This window comes from Taeniopygia guttata, chromosome 1 (genome assembly GCF_048771995.1).
Source record: "Taeniopygia guttata chromosome 1, bTaeGut7.mat, whole genome shotgun sequence".
In the NCBI taxonomy this organism is placed as follows: Eukaryota; Metazoa; Chordata; class Aves; order Passeriformes; family Estrildidae; genus Taeniopygia; species Taeniopygia guttata.
The window spans coordinates 25,329,717-25,353,407 of record NC_133024.1 but is presented as its reverse complement, the minus strand read 5'-3'; the positions used below and the strand labels follow the sequence as shown (position 1 = coordinate 25,353,407).

Genomic DNA, 23,691 nt, shown 5'->3' with positions numbered 1-23,691 from the left:
CATTTGAGGTGATCTCAAGGCACAGAGTGGATAGGGCAAGGGGAAATGGGCCACCTGACAGCTTTGGTAAAGGGCTTGCATTGGAGAATTCGATAATATGCATCTCACTGGGTCTCCACTCTAGTAAGACCAGAAGTTACTTTTCCAGGAGTTAGGATTTCTCATTTATGACAAGTACAACTTCTCAAAGAAGCTGGTGAAAAAAAGACTTCTGGTTAGTTGTTTGCATTGATTATTGAAATAAGAAAGAGAATGAATTGAGATTGGGAACAGGTGTAGGAAAGAACCCTTTTTTTTTTGGTGTGCTCAAGGGGGCATGACCTCAAGGTGCTCAAACATCAAATGAAGAAATGAATGGATACAAAACATCTGTGAAGAGAGTACCCATTGGTAAGAAGGACAATGCCTTAATGAAAATAGTCTAGAGATGGAAGGCCTCTTCCAAGTCCAGCGGCAACAGGATTTGTCTCATGAGCTTCCCCAGCCATGTCCTCAGTCAGGCAATTGGAAATACCTGTGGAAGAATCCTCGCAGAGCCTGGTGCAATCAAGTTGAGCAGTGGGAGTAGAAGCCTTTCCAGGGCAGGTATTCAGGGAAAGAGCAAGGAGTGTTGGTCCTTCCATCAGCACAGGGAAAGGTGTCCTTCAGTGCCTGTTGGCACACAGATGCTGGGGCACAGCCTTTCTGCCTATGGGGCTGGCTTTGTGCCAGCCCTGGGCTGGTGGAGGCAGCCCCACCTGCCCTGCCCTGCTCACACAGGGGCTGTGGCCCAGCGTCTGGTTTGGTCTTGCAAGTCTCAGCTGGGCAAAACCTGTGCCCTTGGGATCTGGCACTCTTGCCAAGGGCCTCTGGAGTGGTGGGTATGTGAGATCTGTGATGTACACAGCTCCTTGCACTGCTCGCCTTTGCTGCCACACCAGGGCAGGAGAATGGGTCTGCCCCAGGCCTGGGAATCATCCTGCTCATGGTTGTTACCATGCTCTGTCAATGCATTGGTGCTTCAGCCTGACCCCACTGCCTTTCACAGCTCGGAAATGTCTGCAGCAGATTGACATGGGAGCTGTCGGGCTCTCTTCTGCAAGGGAGCTGAAATGTGCAGTGGAACTGGGTCCATCTACTGAGGTGCTTATACACCTGCCTGAAGCAGTGGACCAGGCTGGGCTGAATTACACACTGTCCTTCACAGGTGTCTGCTGAGCTTATATTCCAGTCTTCAACAAGAAGATCCCAGGAAACTCTTCAGTCATGGTGCCAGCTAACATGGATCTCTCTCAGGTTGTCAGAGTCCAGCTCTATCCCCCTCCCAAGTGTGTGTTTATTAGCTGTCCTTCCAAACAGTCATAAGGCTAAAATCTTGGATGTGAACTGAAAGCAGGAGCTAATCCTGCTGTGACACTGTCTAGTGGAGCAGGAGTGACAGCATATGACTTGAGACAATCATTCAATGCTTTTAGCATGTCCCTCACCCTGATTATGGAATTCCTGGTGCACTTTTCTATTGCTCAGTGAAGCCAGTACAGGGAACCAGAGAAAACAGTCAAAAGAAGATGTGATTTGTGGGCAGAAATTATGAAAGACTTGTCACCTCTTTAATTTGCATATGTATCGTGGTATGGAAAAGGTGTGGGTGGGTGTGTTGTTTCTGTGGTCATGCATCCACTGTAATCTTTCACCAATTATTTCCAGACTTCACCTACTTTTCCAGGTCTGAACAGCTGTGCTGAGTTCCTAGGATTAATTTGTGTTAGGTGGCCCTGTGGCTGCAATGCTCCATTCTCCTACTATCTTCCATTCTGGGCAGATGGTGAAAGCAGTGCAAAACTGGAAGTGAGAGCTCTGTGCTGCTCCTGGTGTTTGCTTCACTTAATGTGAGCTTCAGAGAGAATTATGTGCTGTGAAATCAATAGGGTCTCCCTCTGAAAGCACCTTGTGGATGGGACCAGTGAGTTTCCCATTGGAGCTCTGGCTAAGAATGACTCCTTCATGTGCCCTTGCTGAGGAAAAATAATACCTCTCACCTTTAATATGAAGATTTCAGGACAGTTTAATATAAAACACTAATGAATTATACTAATACTCCCACCATAAAATGAGTGATATTATCCAATCCTTCTTTCATATAGATTCAAACCTTGAGATTAAATTACTTTCTTGTCTCACTTTGAGAGCTGGGTACAGAACTTGTGAGACAAAAGTGTCAATCCAGTCTTAACTGGAAGATTTTGCTGTAAGCAGTTAACCTTGTATTTGTCAATCTGCCATGCACTTCAGTCCTTGACATCTTGCCCCTTATGCAGGGAGTAACAAAACCCATCCAGTTTTATGGTGAAAGTGTCATCTGAGAGCAGAGAGCAGCAATAGGTTTAGGACTCCTTTCTGGTTCTGTGTACCCTGAAGGCAGGGCTAGGCACAGGCAGGAGGCAACTCGTAGGAGATGTCTGTTTTGCTGGGGAGGGTGAGGCTCCAGGGCAGACATGACATTGTCCTGCTGTGGGAAGAGCACAGAGAAGTCAGGCTGGGCACTGACAGGTGGAGATTGCTATCCTAACACAGAAGCAAGCAAAGTGCTGGACCCTGCACTGCTTTGCAAGGGATAATGAATGGGGTGCTGTGCCCTGGCTGGGATGAACTGGCTGGAAGGATGGCATGGGCTTGTGTCCTTCACCTTCCCCTTGATCTGAGCAGCACCACTGTTGCTCTGAGTGCTCCCAGCATAGTGACAGGAGCACAGCTGTGAGCCTGTGCAACTCCACAGCTTTCTGTCTGTATCAAAGCCAAGTCCAGTGCTTCCAGGGGTGCAGGTTAGCACCTCTTTCAGGCAATGTCCCTTGCTGTCCCATTCATAAGGGACAAAAACACCTCCATCCCAACTCTAGAGTGCAACAGGTGCTAGTAAGGAATAGTCCTTATACTCAAGGGAGTACCTGGTATTTATATAGGATTGTCTTTTTTCTTCCCCTGTCTGGGTCTACTGGATATATTTTTACTGCCTAGAACTTAAGCCTCCTTCCTGTCCAACAAAACATAATTTGAACCTGCTTTGAAGTAGCTTGCTTCAGCCTTGAGCCAGCATTTCAGAAGAAATGTGGATGGACAGTTTAATGTTTCAGTGTAGACCCAGCTGTTTTGGCCTGCCTGCAAGAACTTTGGATCTGCAAGACTCCTGTCAAGAATTTTGTATTATGGAGAAGACAATTATCTCTCTCAGGATGAGAGGGACTTGGCTGCTTTTACTCCAGGAAAGGTAACTATGGCTGAAGGTATATATCCTACCATGTTTGACCTAGAAAATGCCAAAATGGTTATTATTGGTCCTCTGTTGTCTCATCCTGAAAAATGTTCACCTGTCATGTTTTAGATGGAGGCCCACTGTAGACAGGGGAAGATGGAGAGGGCAAACAAGGACAAAAGAATTCCAGTTAGTACAAGCTTTTGCCATGGTTTGTGATGTAAATATCTTCAAGGTGATGTGAGTTGCAGTTCCATGACACGACACTTTTATCCTGGGGAAAGAATTTTAGAAAGCTCCTAGAAAACTACCTTTGTAGCTTTTCTCTTTCACAAACACAAAATTAGTTACATATGGACACAGAAGTGATAGAAAAGACCTCTTAAAGTGTTTCCCTAAATAGGAGGATAATATGCACTGCTTCAAACCACAAGCTGCATCCATAGGTTCAGTGCATCCCTGTATGACATTGCTGAGGCTTACCTGCTATTGAGAGGCAGTGGTGCTAAACAGAACTTGCCAACAATGGATGCCTCATCCTTGCTCCAAAAAAAATTCTTGGGGATATACTTCAGGGTCACACTGTTTATCTGGCAGAGGGGAACTTGGTGGGCCAGCAGCCGTTTGCCTGTCTCCTGGTCCTTAGGTCTGCAAGGCAGGATGAGAGATATGAGGGATGTCAACCTGCAGACACAGTCCATGTGCAGATCCATGGAAACACTGGAGGAATTTGCAGTATTATTGGGAAGCCCTCACATAATAAAATGGAGTGAGAAGACTCGTTTGTCAAAACAAGGCATTGCATGAGCATCTTACAGGCTGTCTCTCCATGCTTGATCTCTGTATTCAGGAATATTGCTGTATAAATATCCTTCCTTCCATCACCAACTCTTCTTACTGTTGCATATTGATTGCAACACTGCTCAGCTTGCCACAGAGGGGTAAGTAATAGATAAGTCAACATCTATGAAATGGTGAATAGCATGGATGGGGATCAGTGGGAATCAGTACACAAACTGGGGTCCTCAAAGAAAGCTAAGAGGTGTCAGGCTCAAAAAGAATACCACTGCACAGAGTACCACTCCTTTCAAGCTGTTAAAATCCTTGATTTGGGATGTTGTGAATGCCAGGAAGTTTGTCTGACCGCACAAGTCAGGGGAGGGGGACTCGACAGGTTTGTGGAATACAAAAGCTAGTAAGGATAAAGTCCTCATCTTTGGCTCTGAAAGTCCCTCAGCTGTAACTAGACAGAGGGAAACTCTTTGGGGAAGTATTGCTACATGCTTACATGGAGATTTTTTTATACTCTTCTCTAGTTACTTGCTTTTGGTTATGTTGAAGGTGGGATGTTTGGATAGAGGGACCTTTGTCTGTCCTATGCTCTTACCCAGGCAATGTGAACTGAGAAATGACAGAGGTTTGGTAATGAGACAATGAACAGAGCCCAGTGAGTTGTGTGCCACAGGTCTGTGCTGCCCAGGTATTTTAAGTCCTTTCTATGGAGTCCATCCAGGGGGCCTTGCACTTGATCTACTTGGCACCTCCTTGAGCATGGAGATCATTGATTTCCTTGTGCTCATGAAGAATGACGTGTGCAGCTGGCTTGGCATGGTCCCAGAACCACCTGGATGACTTATCAGCAACATGATGGCAGGGAAAGGGGAGTGGTGTCAAAAGGTTCAGGAAGAGCCTATAATTCTGCTAACCAAACTCTCAGGCACTGGCTGACAGCAGCACTCACAGCAGCCAATCCACACCGGCACACCCAGTCCCTCCCTGAGACTGCAGCAGTAGTTGCTGGGTTTTGTGTGTCTGTGTCTGGCTTGAAGCTGCTAAAAATAAGAAGCATGGCAAAATTGTAGTTATAAAAGAATAATGGATAGCAAATGGAGGCCATCTTTCTATGGCATATCTTCCACGGATAGAGGAATGCAGTACAGTTAAGCATGTCGAAAGAGCCACTCCTGGGACTGACACTTGGTCCAATCCTGCACAACGTTTGGATGGATTTATGAGACTTGGCTGACTTTAGAGGTATGTTTTCTTGGATGTGGGGGATGATGTCATGTGATGTGCAAGCACACAGCAGTGCAGCTGGGAAGTGTCCTGTGTAACAAACTCCTCACTCATCAAGCCCATGTCAGCTACTGAACCTTGGGGACATGTCTCTTGAGACATTCTGAGCAACATGTAGGGAGGAGTAAGACTGGAATGGGTATTTGGGAGAGGAGACGAGAAGGGCAATTTGAGGCAAGACACAACCCATGTGAGTCCTTTGCTGAAGGTTTGAGACTAGCTGAACACTCCCAAGTAAGTCCCTCTGCACTTCTGGGAAACTGCAGGATGATATACATGACAGATCACTGATCGATCAGTGTCTCAACTGTGATGTGAGGATCTATGTTTAGATGCCCATTTGATACTCTGAACTTGACTACACTGGAAGGCTGAGCTTTGCCTACAGCCGGGAAATTTGCCCTTTGCTGCTAGTGGGAAATACAAGGGATATCTTCAGTTTTTTACTGTCAAGTCTGTAGGTTTATTGCTGTAAGCAAATTTTGCAGTTTAGCCTTGTGCTTCTAAGAAAGGCATTTAAGAGAAACACAGCTGCTGCTCCCCCCCCCGCTCCCCGCAGGGCATCTCTGGATAGGTTACCCTGCTCTAACTCCACTGTCTCATTAAAACCGGAGGGTACAGCAAAGCCTCGGGATTGCCTGCCTGGCTCACTTCCTTTCTCTCCAGCGCTCACATGCCTCCTGCTGGACTCCCACCAAACCTAGTGTCTGACAACTGCCAATGGAAGCGCTGCACGGGTCCTGGTCTGACCTGGGCATTACTATTTCTTCCCCCCTGCATCTGTGAAAAAGGCACATTTGGCTTCCAAACCAGGAGGAGTTGAACAGACTGAGCTCCACCAGGCTGGAGTACCAACCCAAATTGTGGTGCCTGGCTGGAAATCTGTGTCCAAGCATCTGCGTCACTCTGGAAAGTACCCTAGAGTGTGGCTTCCCCTTCCCCATTTCTCCGCGCTACCTCCTGGTGCCCATGACTGAGTCAGCAACACAATTAGGCCCACGTCACAATATTTTGGCTTAGCAGTAAGGACTGTGTGGGAGCCAGCACTGGAACCCCTGTGATCCCAGGAGAGCTGGCTAGGACTCTTTAGCAGGCTGCTTTCCTGCTTCCTGAGGCAGCCAGCAGCACGTGTTAGCTGCATTGTGGTTCCCAGTCCAGAGCAATGGGCAAGGAGTAGGAAGAAGTGAGGAAGACTGGGTAACTTGTTGTGGTGGGGAGATCCCCTGGTGGCAAGATCTGTGGAAGCTGTGGAGTCTGATCTTTTAATTCAGACAGTCTGGTGGAGGGTGGTGCTTTCAAGAGGCATCTTTCTGTCTACACAGTGGATCTTGGTCATCTGCCCCTTGCTTTTGCCTGCAATGGGAGTGAGAGCATTGCTGCATTACTGCAGAGGCAGCAAGTACTAACACATTTCTGACTGTGCTGAAGTGCACTTGTCTCCTCTTGCCAACTGCTGCCCTCTTGGCCATCAAGAGATATGTCTAAGCCACCAAGTCCATCCCTCTGGAGCCTCTGGTGGATTGGGCTCTTGCTGTAAGCCACCCCTGTCTGCCAGAGCAGGACTAATAACTATCTGACAGTGATTGCAGTTTAAGTGAAGCCAGGTCAGGGTATGATGTGGAAAAGGAACCAGTATAGCCACACAAAAATATGCAAATCTGGGGCTCCGAGGGCATTCCTGCTGCTTTGTGCACTTGGGAAAGATGTGGACCCAGTCAGGGTTACTGAGTAATGGTAGCACATGCCTGATTCTTGAAGGCATTTAAGGAAAATGTGGAGGGACTTAAGAAACAGGATTGTGGTTCATCACTCAGGGAAATACACTGTTGCTGTGCTTTTCCTAGGATAAACATCCTTACTCATGGAGCTGGGAAAAAACAGGCCAGAAGCATGCCCTGTCACTCACATGGTGATCTTCGCTGTGTCCTTGGTGCTGTTGCTGATGAAACTGATCTCAATGCTGGTGACTCTGTTTCTTTTCTTCTGCAACTGGAACTCAACCAGGCTGTGGTATACTGAGCAAGAAGCAAAGAATGTGGGTGTGAGGACACATACTCTCTGTAGGACCTGCCCATGACAAAAGAGCACTCATTCCCTGGCCCCACCAGCAGAAAAGATTAAACAAACATAAGAGAGAATCAAGTTTCTGTGCTATGTGAGGCACAGGGGGCATGTCTGTATAGCCCAGTGTGAACAGACAGGCATTTTCAATCCCTTTTACTTCAGCCCTGAAAACACATGTGGCTGTGTTAGTTCAGGGCTGTGCCCACACTAAAAAAAGCTGTTGGATAGGCTTTATGGAGAAGATGTGCAGGGTTATTGCTCTTCAGTGGTGTGTCTCAGACCCCATGGCCCACAGCAGCTGACTCTGATGTGGTAATGTGCTGTTACTACCTGGGCTCCTCAGAGGATCTGCCTCATTACCCAACACCCCTCTGGCTCCTTTTTCTTTCATGCTACTTACCACAAAATGGGGCTGAAGGACTGGTCATTAAAAAAACTTTCACTTCCTGGGGCAACCTGCTCATGTTGACACCTGCCTGCTTCAGCAGGCCTGCAGGGGGGAAATAAACTCAGGGCAGGAAAAGCCATGAATGACAGAATAAAAATATAAGTAAGAAAATATAACAGAAATATAATATATATCAGTCACCTTCTTTTCACCCTGCTTGACTCCCCTGTCTTGAAGAACAGGTCCCTTTCTTATACCAGTGCAAATCAGAGCAAGTACAATTTTGTGGTGTCTGACGGGTTAACATTCCCTCAGAAAACCTCCTCTGGCTACCCCAGGTCATCATCACCAGAGAACCTCTTGGTGGCTTTCTTTTCATTCCTCTGCAACAAACTTTGCTGTCAGATGCATCTGTGCAAAATGAGCAAGACTAAAGACTACCAAGTCAGGGAACTTAGTGCAGATGTAAATGACAGTGCAAACAGAAGGGAAATTGAATTCCTTGGTCAAATGAGGAAACCACCATAACTCATGGCCTGCATCACTGAATAACTGGCAAAATGGTTTGGTGAGATGGCGGAGAGGTGGCTGATCTGAGAGAACCAATACCAAAAAAGGCCTCTCTTTATGATCCTCTGGTACCATACTGCTAACAGCAGCAGAGGACACTTCCTTTCCTCATGCCACAGCCCAGTTTCAGAAGCCTAAAAGAGGTATGTATTACCTTCTCCCAGTCCAAAGAATTCCTCTTTGGAGTGGCCATGGCAGAAATTTATGGAAAGGAAGTGACTCAGCAATGCTGAGTAGTTGATGTAGGAGATGACTGGAACTTCGGCTTGAACTAAAATTTCCAGCTAGTCCTCTAAACAAGATATTTTTTTGAGCTGATTGCCTTACTCATTCTGGCAGGTGATTCTGGAAACTCTCTTTCAATACATATCTGGACCCTAGGAAATGTTTAAAGATCAAAAGTGTTCAAGATTTTGCTGTTCAACCCTGGGCAATATATGAGTTTTTATAGTGCATCTATGGAATCCTGAAAACAAAACAACTTGTCACTCTTCCCAAACAGATCCAAAGCAAATCCTGCTTAGACAAATCTGGACTACATCCTGTGCTCTGCACTGACCCCATCAGGAATGTACTGTCATCTGTTCCAGGAAGGTCTCATGCTGGTACTGTACCTATTCTGGGACAGGAGGACAGGAAGGGCTTTGCACAGTCCAGGCAATGACCATTTAGAAAATCTTGATGACTTGCACAGGGGAATCCCACAACAGGACAGGGATGGCTCAAGGCACTGATGTAGAGATGTACAGCCCTCATGTGATCACAGATTAGAAAGTTATAGCCTGCAAGGAAAAAATCAACCAGAGAAAAGCAGCCATGAGTCTTCCTGTCAGCTTCAGGCTTTTTGCTCATTCCCAAGGAACTGGGAGTGAAGGAACACGTACTGCAGTGATCGCCTTCCCATTAATTACATTTTGCAGGGCATTTATGTGGCTACAAGCCCAGATCCCACTTCAAGAAAGTTCTGCAGGAAGTTACAAGTACATCTATCTCTCAGACCAAGTCCCTTGGAAGAGAGGGACCACAGGGCTGTCTTGTTTCTGTCAGTGTCGCATCAATCAGGCCATCAATCAAGCTCTCTGTATGGGAGTGCAGCGGCTTTGACTCCCACCTGTGCTGAAACCCCAGCTATGGGAAATGAGGTACTGTAGGTATCTCAGGAAAGCTGACCCTCAATGCAGCTGACTCATACAGAACATATTTGAATGTTAATGAGTCCACATTGTTTACTGTGGAAAGTCCTCTTCTCTAGAAGAAAAGGACAGTAATTGTACCAACTGTCTCTCTAAGTAGACACAACTTTCAGCATGAAAACAAAAAGCAGCTTTTGTTAGTGCTAAGAGTTTTTTGCAAAGTGTCATCTCTGCTGAAGCTAGGGTTTTGTAAAACAGAAAAGCATTACCAAAATCACATCTCTTGACAGCAGTGCTGCCAAGACATTTGATCTGTATGTGAGTTTAATTTCACCTGTTTCTTGTACTGCTGAGAAGAGATGTGGGCTGTGAATATGTTTATCTCGCTTTACTGACTGCCCTGGCTGTAGCAAGAGCTGCTTGCCAAACAGCATTTTCACAGTCTGCTAAATGGCCATGAAAGCTCTCTGCTTGGCCAGAGAGTGTTCTTACCTGCAGAAATGAATCGGGGGCATCCTGGCTGATCTTTGCCTCCATTGACAAAATAATCAATGTGGCCTACAGGAATCCGGATCCCGAAATCTGAAAGGAGGTCAAATGCCACTTCATTCTCAGGCTTGGCTCTTCGGTAGGCTTTACCCTATGTGTTGATGACAGGTCCCAATAATTGGTTGAGCATTAGTAGTACTGGAGCCAGCACTAATGCTGGAGACATCAAGGCCAGATTTCCTGCTTCTACATGTGCAGGTTTGATGCATGGAGCAGAAAATGTGCTGGGCTCTGCCATCAAAATGACTGGAAACTGTGTGTTAACCACCAGCTCAGCAATTCTAGCTCTTGATTCTAAGTAAAGGAGAACTGACCACAGCCTTAATGTGGGATTATGAAGGATAATTGAGAGTTGTGTTGGTAGAGGTTTTTGTGGTCTCCAGGCAAAAGATGTGACTCAAAGGCATCACATTATTCTTTAGCCCATGTTCTGCCCATGTAGATCATCAGTGCTGTTGCACCAGCTGTTGGTTTGACTCTGTTACTTTCTGACTGGGTGGAACCTTTCTTACATCAGGCAGGAAAAAACAAAGTGAGGCTAGACCTATAAATTCCCTTCAGGAAGTAGAAGTCATGCCAAGTTGGTACTGCTTAAACTCACTTTGCTGTAGCAATCTCCTCCTGACTGTTGTTTGAAGAGCTCTGGGGTATGAATTCATCATCAAAGCCTTTCTTAACAAGAAACTTCCTCAGAGTGAACTTCAACTCATAGTAGTTTGGCAAAAAAGGGACAATGACCTACAGACTCCTTAGCAATGATGATGTCAGGAGGAACAGAAGGCCAGGCTGAGGAAGGGGGAAGCCAGCTTACTGTCAGCATCAGTATGAATGGCTTCCACGAAGAGGGCATCCCCAGGATCCAGGCGTTCCTCGGGGCTGGCTCTGGTGTACTTAGGGCCTGCAGGATCCAGGGCTGTAACAAAATCAAACACCTCAACAAGTACTCCTCAGCCCCTCTCTTTCTTATTTCTGGACCGGTTATTTTATCTAGAACTTTAAAAATAGTGCTAGGCAGATGTAATAAATTATTGTCAGGTCTCAGCGATTAAGCTCCAGAATAGTTTCTGCCAGTGCCAACTTCCACTACAGCTTCCTTGCATTGTCCCTGCTGTTCCATAACCTTTTGGCATTGTTTTAACTAAAGGTGACTGAGCCTTAAATAGCTCTGACATAGTGTCTCTTGGAGTTTTGGTGAAAGAGAATCAAACTTTTTAATGCCTTCCCAAATTGTACTGTTGTGTGCATTAGCACTACAGTCTGAGAAATGTCACTGCAGATCAGCAGTTAGGTGGTGAATTCAGCACCCTAGGTATTAACCAACTCAGGAATTATAGAAGTTTCATACTACCTAACAATTTTAAACCAAAGAGGCTTCTGAGCCCTTTCTCCACAAATAAAATTGAGTCTTTAGCAACTATCTACATTTTTGTCTAAAACTTGCTCCTAGAGCAACTTCAGTGGACTCAAAGGAACACAGAAAAGTATCCTTGGCAATACCAAGAAACAGATTAAATTTTTTTTCCCTGAGGTTTATCCTGTTCTCATTTTATAGAAAAGTGACCTCACAAGACTTTTTTTTCACTCCCCAGGCAACGATAGTTTAGGAAGCACATCTGTTCCACATGCCATGTATTGGACTGGCTGCTTTCACAGTTTTGGACTCAGTCTCATTAATTCTGTGTGGAAAAGGCAATATCAACAATATACAAATGGGCATGTCTGCATTTGTGAGGGGAGAGCTAAAAATAAGCTAAAAAGCTAAAAATAAGACTGCAATGCTCTTTAATCTTGATATGCACAAAAAGCTGAGAGGTTCCCCACTCACTTCTACAGACCAAGTTGTAGTTAAAAGCTTTAAAAGATACTGAAAATTGTTATTTAGTGTAGCATAAAATTCTTAGTGAAGAGGCAGAAACCTAATGTGAACATGCACTTCAGGAAATTGTGGCTCAGGGGTCAAATTCCTGTTTGAGGAATTTGTGAGGAGGCAGGAGATGAGATCAGGCATATCTTGGGTGTAACTCAGCATGTATTCAGGCTTCTAAAGCTGAACTGGAATCTGCAATTCTCAGTGTGCCTATAAAATCACAGGATTAACAGGAATGTGGAAAAGGGATTGTATTTGAACAGAGTTTAAAATGGAACAAATAAATCTACAGAGCTTCTATTACATGTGGACAACATAAAGAGGAAGAGTGTTTAACTCTGAAGTTAATTATCATGGTTTCATGGAAATGTGTCTGCTTCTGCTCATCTGAAGACATCACTGATCATAAAATTCTGGCGCAGGACAAATGCTACTCCAATTTTCTCCTAATGTAAACTTTGATGCACAGCTTTAACAAGGGCTCAACATGAAATTCACTTCCTGTTAAGAAATGCCTGTATTTCATGCAGCATGGGTAGCTGTGAAAACTGAACCAACATTTCTCTGGACTGCCCAGCCAAGAGTGGTGAGACCCTTCCTGAGGATACCTTTATGAGACAGACCAGCATGACTGAGAGCTGAGGCCACACTGCTGGAGATTTTGTCTGTTCCTTTTTAGTGGCATTCCTCTCCCATCAAAATGAATCTCTGTCATTGGGGATTCCCAGAATTTAGTAAAACCCTTGACAGTCTGATAAGACATACAATGCAGCCCCACTTTGAGGAGGGGTGATGGTGGTGTGTGGACTAGTGTGACTGTCCAAAGTTTCTTCTTACCTAAATGATTCTGTAACTTTATTCATGCTTCATACCTAAAGGCTGAACAGGTCCCGAGTGCACCAAAACCCCTAAATGACAGGATTAACCTATAACCATTTTGCTCTGCAATTCCCTCAGTGGAGCCTCTTCCTCACAGTCTGGCTGTGTTTAAGGTCAGCTCTGATTTGGTACAGTTGGGTGGCATTAGACCAGCCTACTGTGAAAACAGCCAACTTGTCGGGGAGAACAGCAAGGAGCCTCATCTGGGTCCTCCCAGCGCTGGCTCAGGCTCTTGCATTTGTTCCTTGCCTGAGCTGTGTGGTTGGGATGCCATGCCCTGGCCTTTGCCTTGTTGGTCAAGCTTGACCTTGGGCTTGCCTTATCACCACAAACTAGATTCTGAATGACCCTGGTTCCTGTCACTGGACTGCTCTTCTTGCCCAGACACAGTAGGACTGCATCCCTTGTCTGTGGGGCCACTGCCCACCTCACTGTCCCCTTGGCTCTCAGCTCACATTTTCTTGCAGAGCAGCTCACTCCTGTTCTCCCCCCACAACTGCATTGTGGGCTTTAATTCTAAGAACCACATGTGCATACTGTAATTTGGAAGCAAAGCTTATGAGTGTTGTGGGCTTTCACTAGTCATGAGGGCTTGTACTTTGCTGAGCAAAGAGTGTAGCAAAAGTGGAAAGACGTTTTTACAAATACTTGTGTTCTTTTGGCAGCATGGAGGGGACTGATGTTGGAAAGGTGCTGTCAGAATCTAGGAAGAAGCCCATAAGCTTGGATCTAGTGAGCCCTTATGAAATTAAAAGACTTGCTCTTTCATTCTCTGTCTTGTAGGGCAGGTGAGGACCCCAGGCTCAGTGTGGTGATACCTGTTATCCGTCCCAGGTGACCGCCATGGAAGTGCCCCACCAGGCCCCCGACATGTGCTCCGAGGCTTACCCCAATGATGTGGATAGATGTCCCTGAGACTCCCAGGGCCTGCAGGGTGACAATAATCCAAATTACTGTTTCTGTAGCAGAAAGGTGAAATACCCTGTCCCAGCCCACCCAGCAGCTCTATAACTCTCCTAATGTGGGATTGCTTTTGAAGTGTAGAGTGGGAAACTAAATACTTAAGGAAATTATGGCTATTGCACTTTCTGTTTTTTAGGACCTTTCTTCAAGTCCACAGATGCAAACCCAGCCCTAAACAGGTTGGTCAGCATGGCAAACATTTAATGGAGAGTTTACAAGGATTACATTTACAAGGATTACATCTCCATTACATGGAGAGTTTACAAGGATTCATCACCCTGATTGCAGAAGTTTTGTTCAGCTGTGCTTTGCACGAACAGAATGGGACACATCTGGGTATTTTCACATACTGGGAAGTACATCTGAAGCCCAGAGCAAATATAATATAGCCTAAAATCTCACTCCCTCTAGCTTCCTGGACAAAATTTCTCAGCAGAAGAAGACTGTCCAGTAAATATGGATCTGAGAAGACCCAAGGCAGGTTTTAGGTTTGTTCTGAACTGGAGAGGCAGCTGACAACTGGGAATTTTTTTACAGAAAATGTCAAAACTCCAAAGGAAGAAGAAAAATGCTAGCATGCTCAAGCCTGGATTTGGAGAGGGAAAAAGGAAAAATCTGGAATAAAAAAGTTCACTTGTCCAACCCCTGGATAGAGCAGGTTGGGAGCAGTTCCCTGGCCATGCTCCCTGCACTGGAAATGCACAGTAGCTTACCAGGAGCTTTCTGATGAACTGTGAGATGGTGAGGGCCAGCTGTGTGACATTTTCCACTGCAGAGGGATAGGCTCCTGTAGACCCATAAACCCAGTCTACTGCAATCACATTCACCTGGCTGGTGTGCAGTATGGCTTGGACAAGCCCTTCGATCCAGGAAGGTTTGGTACCCAAAGCCCTGTGGAGTCACCAGAGGCAAAGATGTTAGCTGTTCCCCAAACAGGGCACGTGCCACTGTGATGTTCACTGGTGTTGGAGCTTCACATGTCTCAGAGGAGGCTGCCAGACAGTGGCTGGAAGTTATTTTTGGTGCCAGACACCCACACCTGGAAATTTTTTTTTGCAGTGGTGTAGTAACACTTTCCAGAATGCTCTGATCCGGGAGAGAACCACATATTTTAATGAATGGGAGAACATTTCAGGGCTCAGGCTGAGATCTCACTCTCTCTGTGGTGATTCATTTAGCCACCACAGAGCCCACCTGGAGTAAGTGAGGTGATTTGGAACACCTGGATCCTTCTCTGCTGCCACTGATAGGAAGTCCTTGGCCAGATCACCTGGTCTTTCACTGCTACATTTTCTCATCTCTAGACAATCAAAAATAAGAATCTATACCAAAGAATTCCAGGGAAACTGAAGAGGCTTTGTTTTGCCCAGTTCCCCTAATGCTATCTGGTGAAGAGTGTGTTGTCTCACTTGAAGGCAACAACTCGCTTTCTGAGAAGACCCTGCAGCATCTGCTGTGGTTTCATTCCAGTTTTCTATGCACTTTCTATTCAGGCTTTTACACTTCAAAACAAATAATATTATATGGTCTCATCTGACTGAAAAGTGGCACAGAAGTTTGCACAATGATGGCAGTGAAAAAAAAGAAAAACCATCTCCAGTCCCAACACTTTCAAGAATAGAAGGATAATCTGTCTGCTTGGGGTTCTAAATGGCTCATTAACCCAGGCTATTGGGCATGAAATCCAAGATGATTTAAAGGGACAAGAATCTTAACAAAAAGACTTCTTAATGGAAAATGTTGAAAAAAGGAAAGAAATAGAAATATGTGGGAAGAGAGAGAGGAGGAAGAAAGGAAGGAAGAAAGAAAGAAGGAAATAAAGATATTAACTCGCACAGTGTTTAATTTACCAGTGAAAACTTAAGTCACAGTGCTCTTCTTTCTCTCACCTGAAGCCATGGATGATGATTTTGGTTTCCAGACTGCTGTTGAAGCTGCAGTTCTTGATGCTATCATCATCTGAAATCAGCTCTCCGCATCTGGGGCTTGAGGAAGTGAACAGAATAAACTGGACCTTAAGTTTCCTGCCCCGTAGGAAATTGGCTCTCTGGAAGTCTGTGCAGTGATGCTCTGAGAGTCTGTCTGTATTCCCTGCACAGGAGGGAGGGAGTGGCACATTTAGTCTGGGTCTGTACAATGGGAAAAAAAAACTCCTCATTCTAATTCATCACAAAAATGAAGGTAGCAATTTCACTTCTATTGATAAAGATTAAAAGTATCTAGCAGAAATGAAAATGAGGCAATTCTGGAAACTTTACCTGACTGATAAAGTTTTTTCTGTCCTTTGAGGGAATTCCAGCTCTGTCTGGGAAAATAACCATGGATATCATACCCAGCTTTGACTTCTGAGAGTTGTTTTACCATGAGGTGAGTGATATTTTGCTGGGTTTTTTAAGCAAATTGGACACCTACACCAGTTACTAAATACATTTATGAGGTGGCTATTAGATTTTTAAAAAACCAGTTGCCAACAGGTAGTCACCACTGAATGGGGGGTATTCAAATTCTGGTAGGCTTAGTAGAAGGTGCAAGTCTAACTGACAATTGCATCAAAAATCCAGAAGTATGAGAATGCTGATGAAAAAATATGTCAATGATAATTTCACAATTAATTAATTTGTTTGATGAAAATGCTTTATGAGAATGAAAAGGTTGCTGCTGGAAGGCACTTTGACCTAGACAGCAAAAAATAAACATCTGAACTGTAGCTAGTAAAACACCTGAGGAAATTTAGGCTAAAAAGCAAGCACAAAAGTTCAGCAGTATATGTCACTAGCAGTGTCACTTTAAGAGCTGGAATCCTGCTGCAATAACAATACATGCACCTTTCTTTCTGCACTGGAGGAAGCAAAGCACCCTTAAATCTGACATACAATAAAATAATTATTCATTTATGTATTTTAAAATTGAATAATCAGCTTCCCAATTTCCCTCAGAAGATACTTTACAACAGCTAGACAAAACATGGCCTATGGGTCAGTACAAAGGGGTGAGATTCAATATTCAGATTCCCCTAGAATGATGTGACTATCCCTCACTGCTGTTTATTCGGTCTTCCTGTGCACTGACAAGGAAAAAAGAGGTATTTTTAGAGATCCACTTGGAAAAACTGTAGGTCATGAGCCAGTCTAAGTAGCAAAAGTGGGTCCAGTGCCAGCACAGTGAGAGTCAGAAATGGCATAAGATGAGAGGGATTATCAGTAAAGAAATGGCAGGAGGTGCAGTGCAGTGAAGCTGCAGGTGGTGTGGGACTGTAGATGTGATCTCTAAGGCAGTCTCATTGACAGTACAATTCAAGAAAGAAATGGAATTGTGGCATTTGTTTATTTTCTCTCAGCTACTGACCTTTTGAAGCAATGTGCAAAGATGCCACTGCCAGAGGCCAAGTGGTCCCTTTTCTGCATCCAGGTAAACCTGGATCATTCTTGTAAATCAGGTTAATGGAATTAAATCACTGAGGGTGATTGAATCGAAGCATAAAAGAAGAAAGGACAATTCTTGCACCACTTTTTCTCCCCAGAATGTAACAAGGTTATTGCCAGGACCTCTTGACATACAGCTTGTTTAGGGAGAATTTAATTCAGATCCTTCTCTGTAAAACCTTCAATCCCTTGCCAGGAAGTCATGTTTTTCTTACCTGTTTGTGCTGAGCTGGGCAGCAAGAGGAGAGCAAGAACCATGAGCAGTTTTCTCTTCGGATCTTCAACCATCTTCCTGTTTGCCCAATACAAGAATAAGGATTGTAGAGAGGAAAACCAGCTGTGGTTAATGATCAGCTTGACTCTGTAATGATCAGTCAGCCTGTGCACTTTTGGGAAAATGACCTAATTTGGATGTTGAGCAATTATATCTATTCTTATTTAACCATTAGTCAAAATTTGAAGCAGAGGCTTAAATGACTTTTTGGTTAAAGGAGATGTTGACCTTCCTTTCCTCTCTACCTCCCTTTCCTCAAGGGAAACTTCTCACTTCAGAAATCAGGCAGTGAAACCAGTCCCAGCAAGCGATAGAGTTACAGTGCTTTATCCTTGCTACCTAGACCTTTCTGCCAAACTATGACTACTGATGCTGGTTTATCACAAGGCTTCACAGTAAGTCCACGCCAGGAAGATTCATATCAGCCTTGCATCGTGTTTTCCTACTGCATTGCTGTCTTTCCTGTATTTCTGCTTTTGGTCAGATACCTGTAACAGTCTAAAAAAGGCAAAACTGTGGATTACATCTGAAAAGTCAAGGGAAAGGCAGGCTAAAATGTAACTGGTGGTCATATCACCATAACATGCCCAGACTACATTTCTTAGTGTGGGGGCACCCTTCAGTAATACACCAGCATCATAAGCATGTAAATACGTAACAAAGGCCTTTGAATAAAAAACTTTACCACTTTGATGTATCCAGATGGAGAAGCATAAATGCACACCCAGACGTGTAACATGACATTGATGATGAGGAGGTACCATATTCCTGGCTGAGATGGACTTTCAGGTAAGGACACACCTGTATCCTTTGTGTTGGTCCATCATGCTGGACAAGGCAGCTTTGTCCTTGGCTGTGCTAAATGGCAGGAAGGGTAACGAGCAAAGCAAAAATTCCCTGTCCAGGTACTAACCTACAGTGGCTTAGTTGAACAACCAGATTAAGAAATTACTTCAATTAGGAAGACGACCAAAGATATTTCAAAAAGCATCAGACAATACTTTTCTTTAGAACTATTGGTGATAGCAGTAATTTCCTTACCCCAAGTTTGTTTCAGCTGAAGGCTTTGGTGCTGTTTTAGGCAGAAGTTCATTTTATTTCCAAGTCATCTGAGATAAATTTCTCCAGTTTTCACTGAAAGGCAGCCGTAGCTGCCTGGCCTGGAGGACTATTGAACCCCACCCCAACTGCATCCTCTCAGATATACATACTGAGATACCTTCTGACCCTGAAGTACTTGCCTCCAGGATCAAACTGGCTTATTGTCAGAGAAACAGGTCCTCAGTGTCTCACAAATATATGCCCGAGTTTGTCAAACCAATCAGTTTTCCAAGACTGAAAACTGCAATGCCAATAGCCATCCCCTGGCTTCCAGCTCATACTTCATCTTTCCATCCCCAGCACCAGATTCATCTTATTTTATCTTACAATTCTCAGATTGTAAGATAAAGCCTATGCACTCCAACAGGCCCATTCCTTCTTTGCCAAGTCCTCTGGAAATTTTGAAATGCCATGTAATATAAATAGGCACCATTATTACAGCCTTAGAATTAATCAAAACTTTAGCCAAGATTTGCAGATTTGGTTTTATTTTGTGCATTTGCAGAGGTGATAAACAACATCCTGGTGTTTAACAATTTTGCAAATGCATAAAACTGGTGTTTTTTAAAAAAGAAATGTCTTTTAAATTGTCTACTAAATCTGAATTCTCAGATTAATTAATTCCTGGATTTTTTCTTTTTATTATAGCAGCACACCGTGGCAAATCCTTATGCAAACAGCAAAAGCCACTCAAGTTACTCTGTGCTTAAAATGCTCTTACTAAGTAAAGCTATTTTGATATAAAGGGTTTTCTTTTTATTGCTTGTGAACTTAATTGCAGAGTAATTACAGTTATATTAATTCAGAAACTTAATGCCACTTATTTTGCTTCCCAATGGGAGTGATTATAATGACAATGGGAGCACTGTTGCAAAGACTTCCAAACCACTTTAGATTTCTTTTAACAGTCCCTTACAGCGCAGTTATGAAGCACAGTGTGATTTGCTTGAGAATGTCAGGGATAGTGAAAGCAAAAAGCTTGATTTAGTGCACAAATTCTTTTAATTAAAAAGAAAATTTTAAAAATATGCTGTCTGCACATTCAAGCCAATGCTGAAAGTGTCCAACTCAGCTGAAAGTGTTGAGTCTCCTCTCACAAAGCAACAGCTGGCAGAGGCATATAAGCACTGCAAATAGCCAATGGTCAAGTGGAAATCTGATCACAGGAAAATTCACTTAGCCTGAAAAACTAATTTTTGATACTGGAAACAATGCATTTGGGGTAGCAGCACCAGACCTTGGGGAAAACTATGTGTGAGCTAAGCAAATGATGACTATTTAAAACTTCTCCCTGTGGAGAGAGGTTTGCACTCAAAGAAGAGCATGAAATACACCCAGAGCTTAGCTCACTGTTCATTAAGTTCTGGATCCCCCTTGGTCTCAGAGCTCCTGTACTTTGCCTGTGAAGTAGCAACCATGGCTCTGTGTTAAGCATGCAGGCTCCTGTGTATTGTTTCCAGGACTGACAGAGGAACCAGGATTAGTTCTCATCTCAACAAAAAAGCAATTTGACCTCCCTGCTTTCAGAGGTGTGTCTTAGCAATGACAGGGCAGGAAGTAAACATCAAAGATTGTCTTGGCAACTGAGGAAGGGAAAACAGGGGCAAGTCTGCTTGGGTACTCTGTCAGGAAAGGAGGAAAACCAGCCATCTGAGCCTTTTGTGAGTACTTCCTGGATCTTCCACCTGGTATGCCTGTATAAGTATGTATAAGGAAGAATATATCCTTACCATGTACTACCAAGTAGAAGAGCCTAGTTGAGGGCATGAAACGAAAGATTTTCCAGAGATCACTTGAACTAACAAAATGAATGTATCAAAAATTAATGTATCATGTTTGTAGAATCATGTGTTGAATTTTAAGAAACCTCTGCACAGAAAGGCATAGGAAAGAAAAACAAAGATCTTTAAAGCTTCTTGCAAAAAGACAAATACCGGAAAGGACCAGGAATGCCAAGACTTCAGACAAGGAAGCCCTCTGTCTCCAAACATGTCAAGGATGATGAACTTATCCAGATAGGAGAGCAAAGGACCAAAAGCGCAAGCGCAAAGGAGAAGAGTTCAAAAGTTCAATGCAGAGGAAGATGATGGTTTATAGTTCAAAGACCACCAGGGACCCTCATAAAAGCCCCCACAAAAAACTACGCATGCCCAGAAGGGCGTGGACCTATTTAGCATGAGAAGTGAAGACAGGCGGGGCCAGGGGTTGAATATGCATAGAAAAGTTGTGTAATGTATTGCATATGGAACACCTTTGTGAATAAAGTTGGGGGCAAACTTCAGCTCGGGGCACAAGATTTCGGAGAGTTATCTCACTTGTGCCAGGCGCTGCCATACATACCCACTTCATAACTACATTGAGTTGTGGAGTCTATTTATTTATTCCGCATATCGCTTCAGGCACCAGCCTCCAGTTCAAGTTTCTCTCTGTTTCTCTGCCCTATAAAGCCGTAAATCATCTTGTACAATGTGGAGCAGCTCAGTAGGAAGAACATGGGTCTGCCTTGAGTGCATGTGGGTGACCACCTGTGGTTCCTTCCATCCTAAAATAACCTGTTTCAAAGTGAAACCGTCTACTTTGGATTTCTCTCTCCTAACCTCGAAGATTTCATGACCTACAGGAAAGCTGTAATGTGCAAGCATCCTCTCAGCAACAAGATTCAATCCAAAGCCTCTGGCATCTTGGGAGGACACTTTACCTGACAAGAGGACAAGAACATGTGCTTCTGCCATGAGAGTGCTGCAGGAAGATGGCCATGTTATATTTCTGGTGTAAACACTGTGACTTGGAGCCTTTACAGGGTAGGGAGCTCCCTTTGACACTTGTCAGAGATTAAGAACACAGGGGACAAAGGTTACCGAGGGACAGAAAGGCTCCAAGCTGTCACTGAGCAGAAGAAATTTATGGGATGTGCCTGTCTCTGTTTGTAAGCGAGTTACATGTCATGGCATTACAACAGAGCTATAGAGAAAGAATCAGTATTATTCTGGTTTAGTAACAACTGAATGAGACAGCATTACTCAGCTCAAGATGCAGTGTCATTCCAGCTCGTGCTGCAGCCTTCAGTGATGAGTCAAAGGAGCTTAGAGTAGCTCCTAGAAGGAGCAGGAAAAATCCCTCAGAGTTGGAATAACTGCAGTATTTATTCTGGTAGGACCTCTGCTTAGAGATATCCATGGCTGACAATTATTTTTCTGATTGTGTTATGTGAAGTGCAAAGCTGAAGTCTCTCAAAGGATGGTGAATAGCCCGACATGGCTGCTCATCAGTGAGTGCGGGGGCCAAGTGTACTGGGAGAAATCTGACTGCGAGATAAACCTGTGGTGAGAGCCTCCCTCACAGCACTGTGCTGTGCTGGTGTTCCCCAGGACAGACAGACAAGCTGCTGGGAGCTGAGCATGCTTTGGGGCTGCAAGGTCTGCAGCTGGACTCTTCTCAGCTGGGGCAATGAACAGGGGAGTGAGATGCAGGCAAAGAAGTTTTGAAACATCCACTCACAGCAACTCACTGCCATGAGAGGAAAGCTCACTCACAGCTGTCACTGGAATATTTGTCAGAGTAGCAATTTTTCAATAGCTGCTAAGTACTTACATTTTCCAGACTGTCGTGGTTTTCCCTTTCTTCCTCAAAAACACTCAGCAGTGTCAAGAGACCGGTCATTCATGAAAGAGAATCTAAGTGTGTTTCAGTTTTGTGAATGGGCTGCTTAGCAGCTGGTGCCAAAGAACACCCCTCGAAGTCAGAGTTGGTTTCTGTTCTGTTTCTTTTCCTTCACTCCCCTCCCCCAGAGATCAACCTCATCCTGGGTGGAACAGGAGAGCATAGCCAGGCTTAGCCTTGAGCCCACCCCTCAAAAGGAGATATTACCAGGTGTCCCTCGAAGAGAACAGTGGACATTTTTGTGAGCATAAAACAAAAAACACCAGGAGGCTCCAGGGAGTAAAACGGGCTGGAGCTGTCCCTGCCCATGGCAGAGGGGTTGCAACTGACCCAAACTATTCCGTGATCATTTTCGGAGGTGGCGAGCTGCGTGCCACCTGCTGAAATTCGTCCTTCACCTAATCTGTGTGGCTCCCACTCCCCACTAAACTGATTCACTTTCAGGTTTTCAGTCATCCGAGCTGAACCTCCCCGAGGTAAGAGCAACGCGACAACTTCCGTCGCCAGAAGTCGCGCCCCACAAACCACAAACCCCCTTCGGTGGCACTCCAAGGCCATGTATGGCATCCGACGCGGCACAGGAGCCGAAACCCCTCTTCCTCACCGTCCGGAGCTCCCAGCCGCAGCGCCCCGGGGGCCTCCCAGCGGAAGCTGCCGCCGGCTGTGGGGCGGGACGGGGCGCGGCCGCCGCTGGGGCTCGCTCTCCGTCTCAAGCAGCGGTCGTGTGGGCATCCATGTGGCGGCTGGCTTCGCTCCTGTGCCTTTCGCCCCTCCTGGGTAAGCTGTGAGAGCGCGGTGGGGACCCTTCCCGGCTCCTTCGCTTTTCTTCCTCCCTCACTCCCTCACTCCCTCACTCCCTCACTCCCTCCGTGCCGCCCAGGACAGCGGGAGCGGGGCACCCCCGGCCGTTCGGACGGGCTTGCTCCGGGGCAGGGGTTCGGGGTGCCGAGGTGCCCGGGAGCTGCCGCAGCCGCCGCCAGCCCCTGAGGAGCCCTGCGACAGTGGCTGCCCCGGCCACTGTCCCCGGCTGCCCGCTCGCTGCCCTGCCCGGGGGCGGCGGGCACAACCGAGCCGCTGCTTCCGTCCCCCGCCTAAAACCAGAGCTGTGTGTCAGCCTGTACACCGGCCGTCTGCACCTTCGGGAGCTGCCCGCCCTAGTGGCGGCAGGCTCCTGCGCCCCGTTAGTTTCAAACTTGTGTTAACGGGAAGCTTGGGGTGTGTAAGATTGTTGGGGTATAAGTAAATGATTTCTATTAACTTAAATGATAGCTATCAACAAATAATGATTACTGTTGAAATTGTAGTCAAAGGCCTTCTTAATCCAAATGCCACCACTGTGCCATAGGAGCATAATCCTTACACGCATAGCCCTTGCACTGGGCTGTGAACATGAGAAAAAAGCATGATTTAATCTATGAAGATCTTGTAATGTATAATGGATTTCTTCTGACTTTCGATTTTTTTGGGTTTTTGTTTTTGGTTTTTGTTTTTGTGGTTGTTTTTTTTTTTTGCTTTG

The 23,691-nt window shown here is 45.1% G+C and overlaps 1 protein-coding gene and 1 long non-coding RNA gene across 5 annotated transcripts; one reads left to right on the top strand and one right to left on the bottom strand.

The window, feature by feature from the left end:
• Positions 1-1,995: 1,995 nt before the first annotated feature.
• PLA1A (phospholipase A1 member A) lies at positions 1,996-22,971 on the bottom strand. Of its 4 annotated transcripts, none has more exons than XM_002188205.5 (12): positions 22,780-22,963; positions 17,356-17,432; positions 15,608-15,809; positions 14,432-14,609; positions 13,574-13,682; positions 10,821-10,922; positions 9,953-10,042; positions 8,942-9,109; positions 7,770-7,859; positions 7,212-7,320; positions 3,713-3,877; positions 1,996-2,488 (listed from the first exon to the last, which is right to left on the bottom strand). In XM_002188205.5, the coding sequence occupies exons 1-12, from the start codon at positions 22,905-22,907 to the stop codon at positions 2,404-2,406; spliced, it is 1,503 nt and encodes a 500-aa protein (XP_002188241.5). In that variant the 5' UTR covers positions 22,908-22,963; the 3' UTR covers positions 1,996-2,403. The 4 variants fall into 4 exon arrangements, with proteins under 4 accessions (XP_002188241.5, XP_030122034.4, XP_072781588.1 ...); XM_030266174.4 differs by lacking the exon at positions 22,780-22,963 and adding an exon at positions 22,107-22,779; XM_072925487.1 differs by lacking the exon at positions 10,821-10,922 and having other exon boundaries at positions 22,780-22,964.
• LOC115493891 (uncharacterized) lies at positions 4,800-7,321 on the top strand. The gene is made up of 2 exons (XR_003958872.4): positions 4,800-5,263; positions 7,150-7,321. It is a non-coding gene; the product is annotated as an uncharacterized lncRNA (long non-coding RNA).
• Positions 22,972-23,691: the final 720 nt, after the last annotated feature.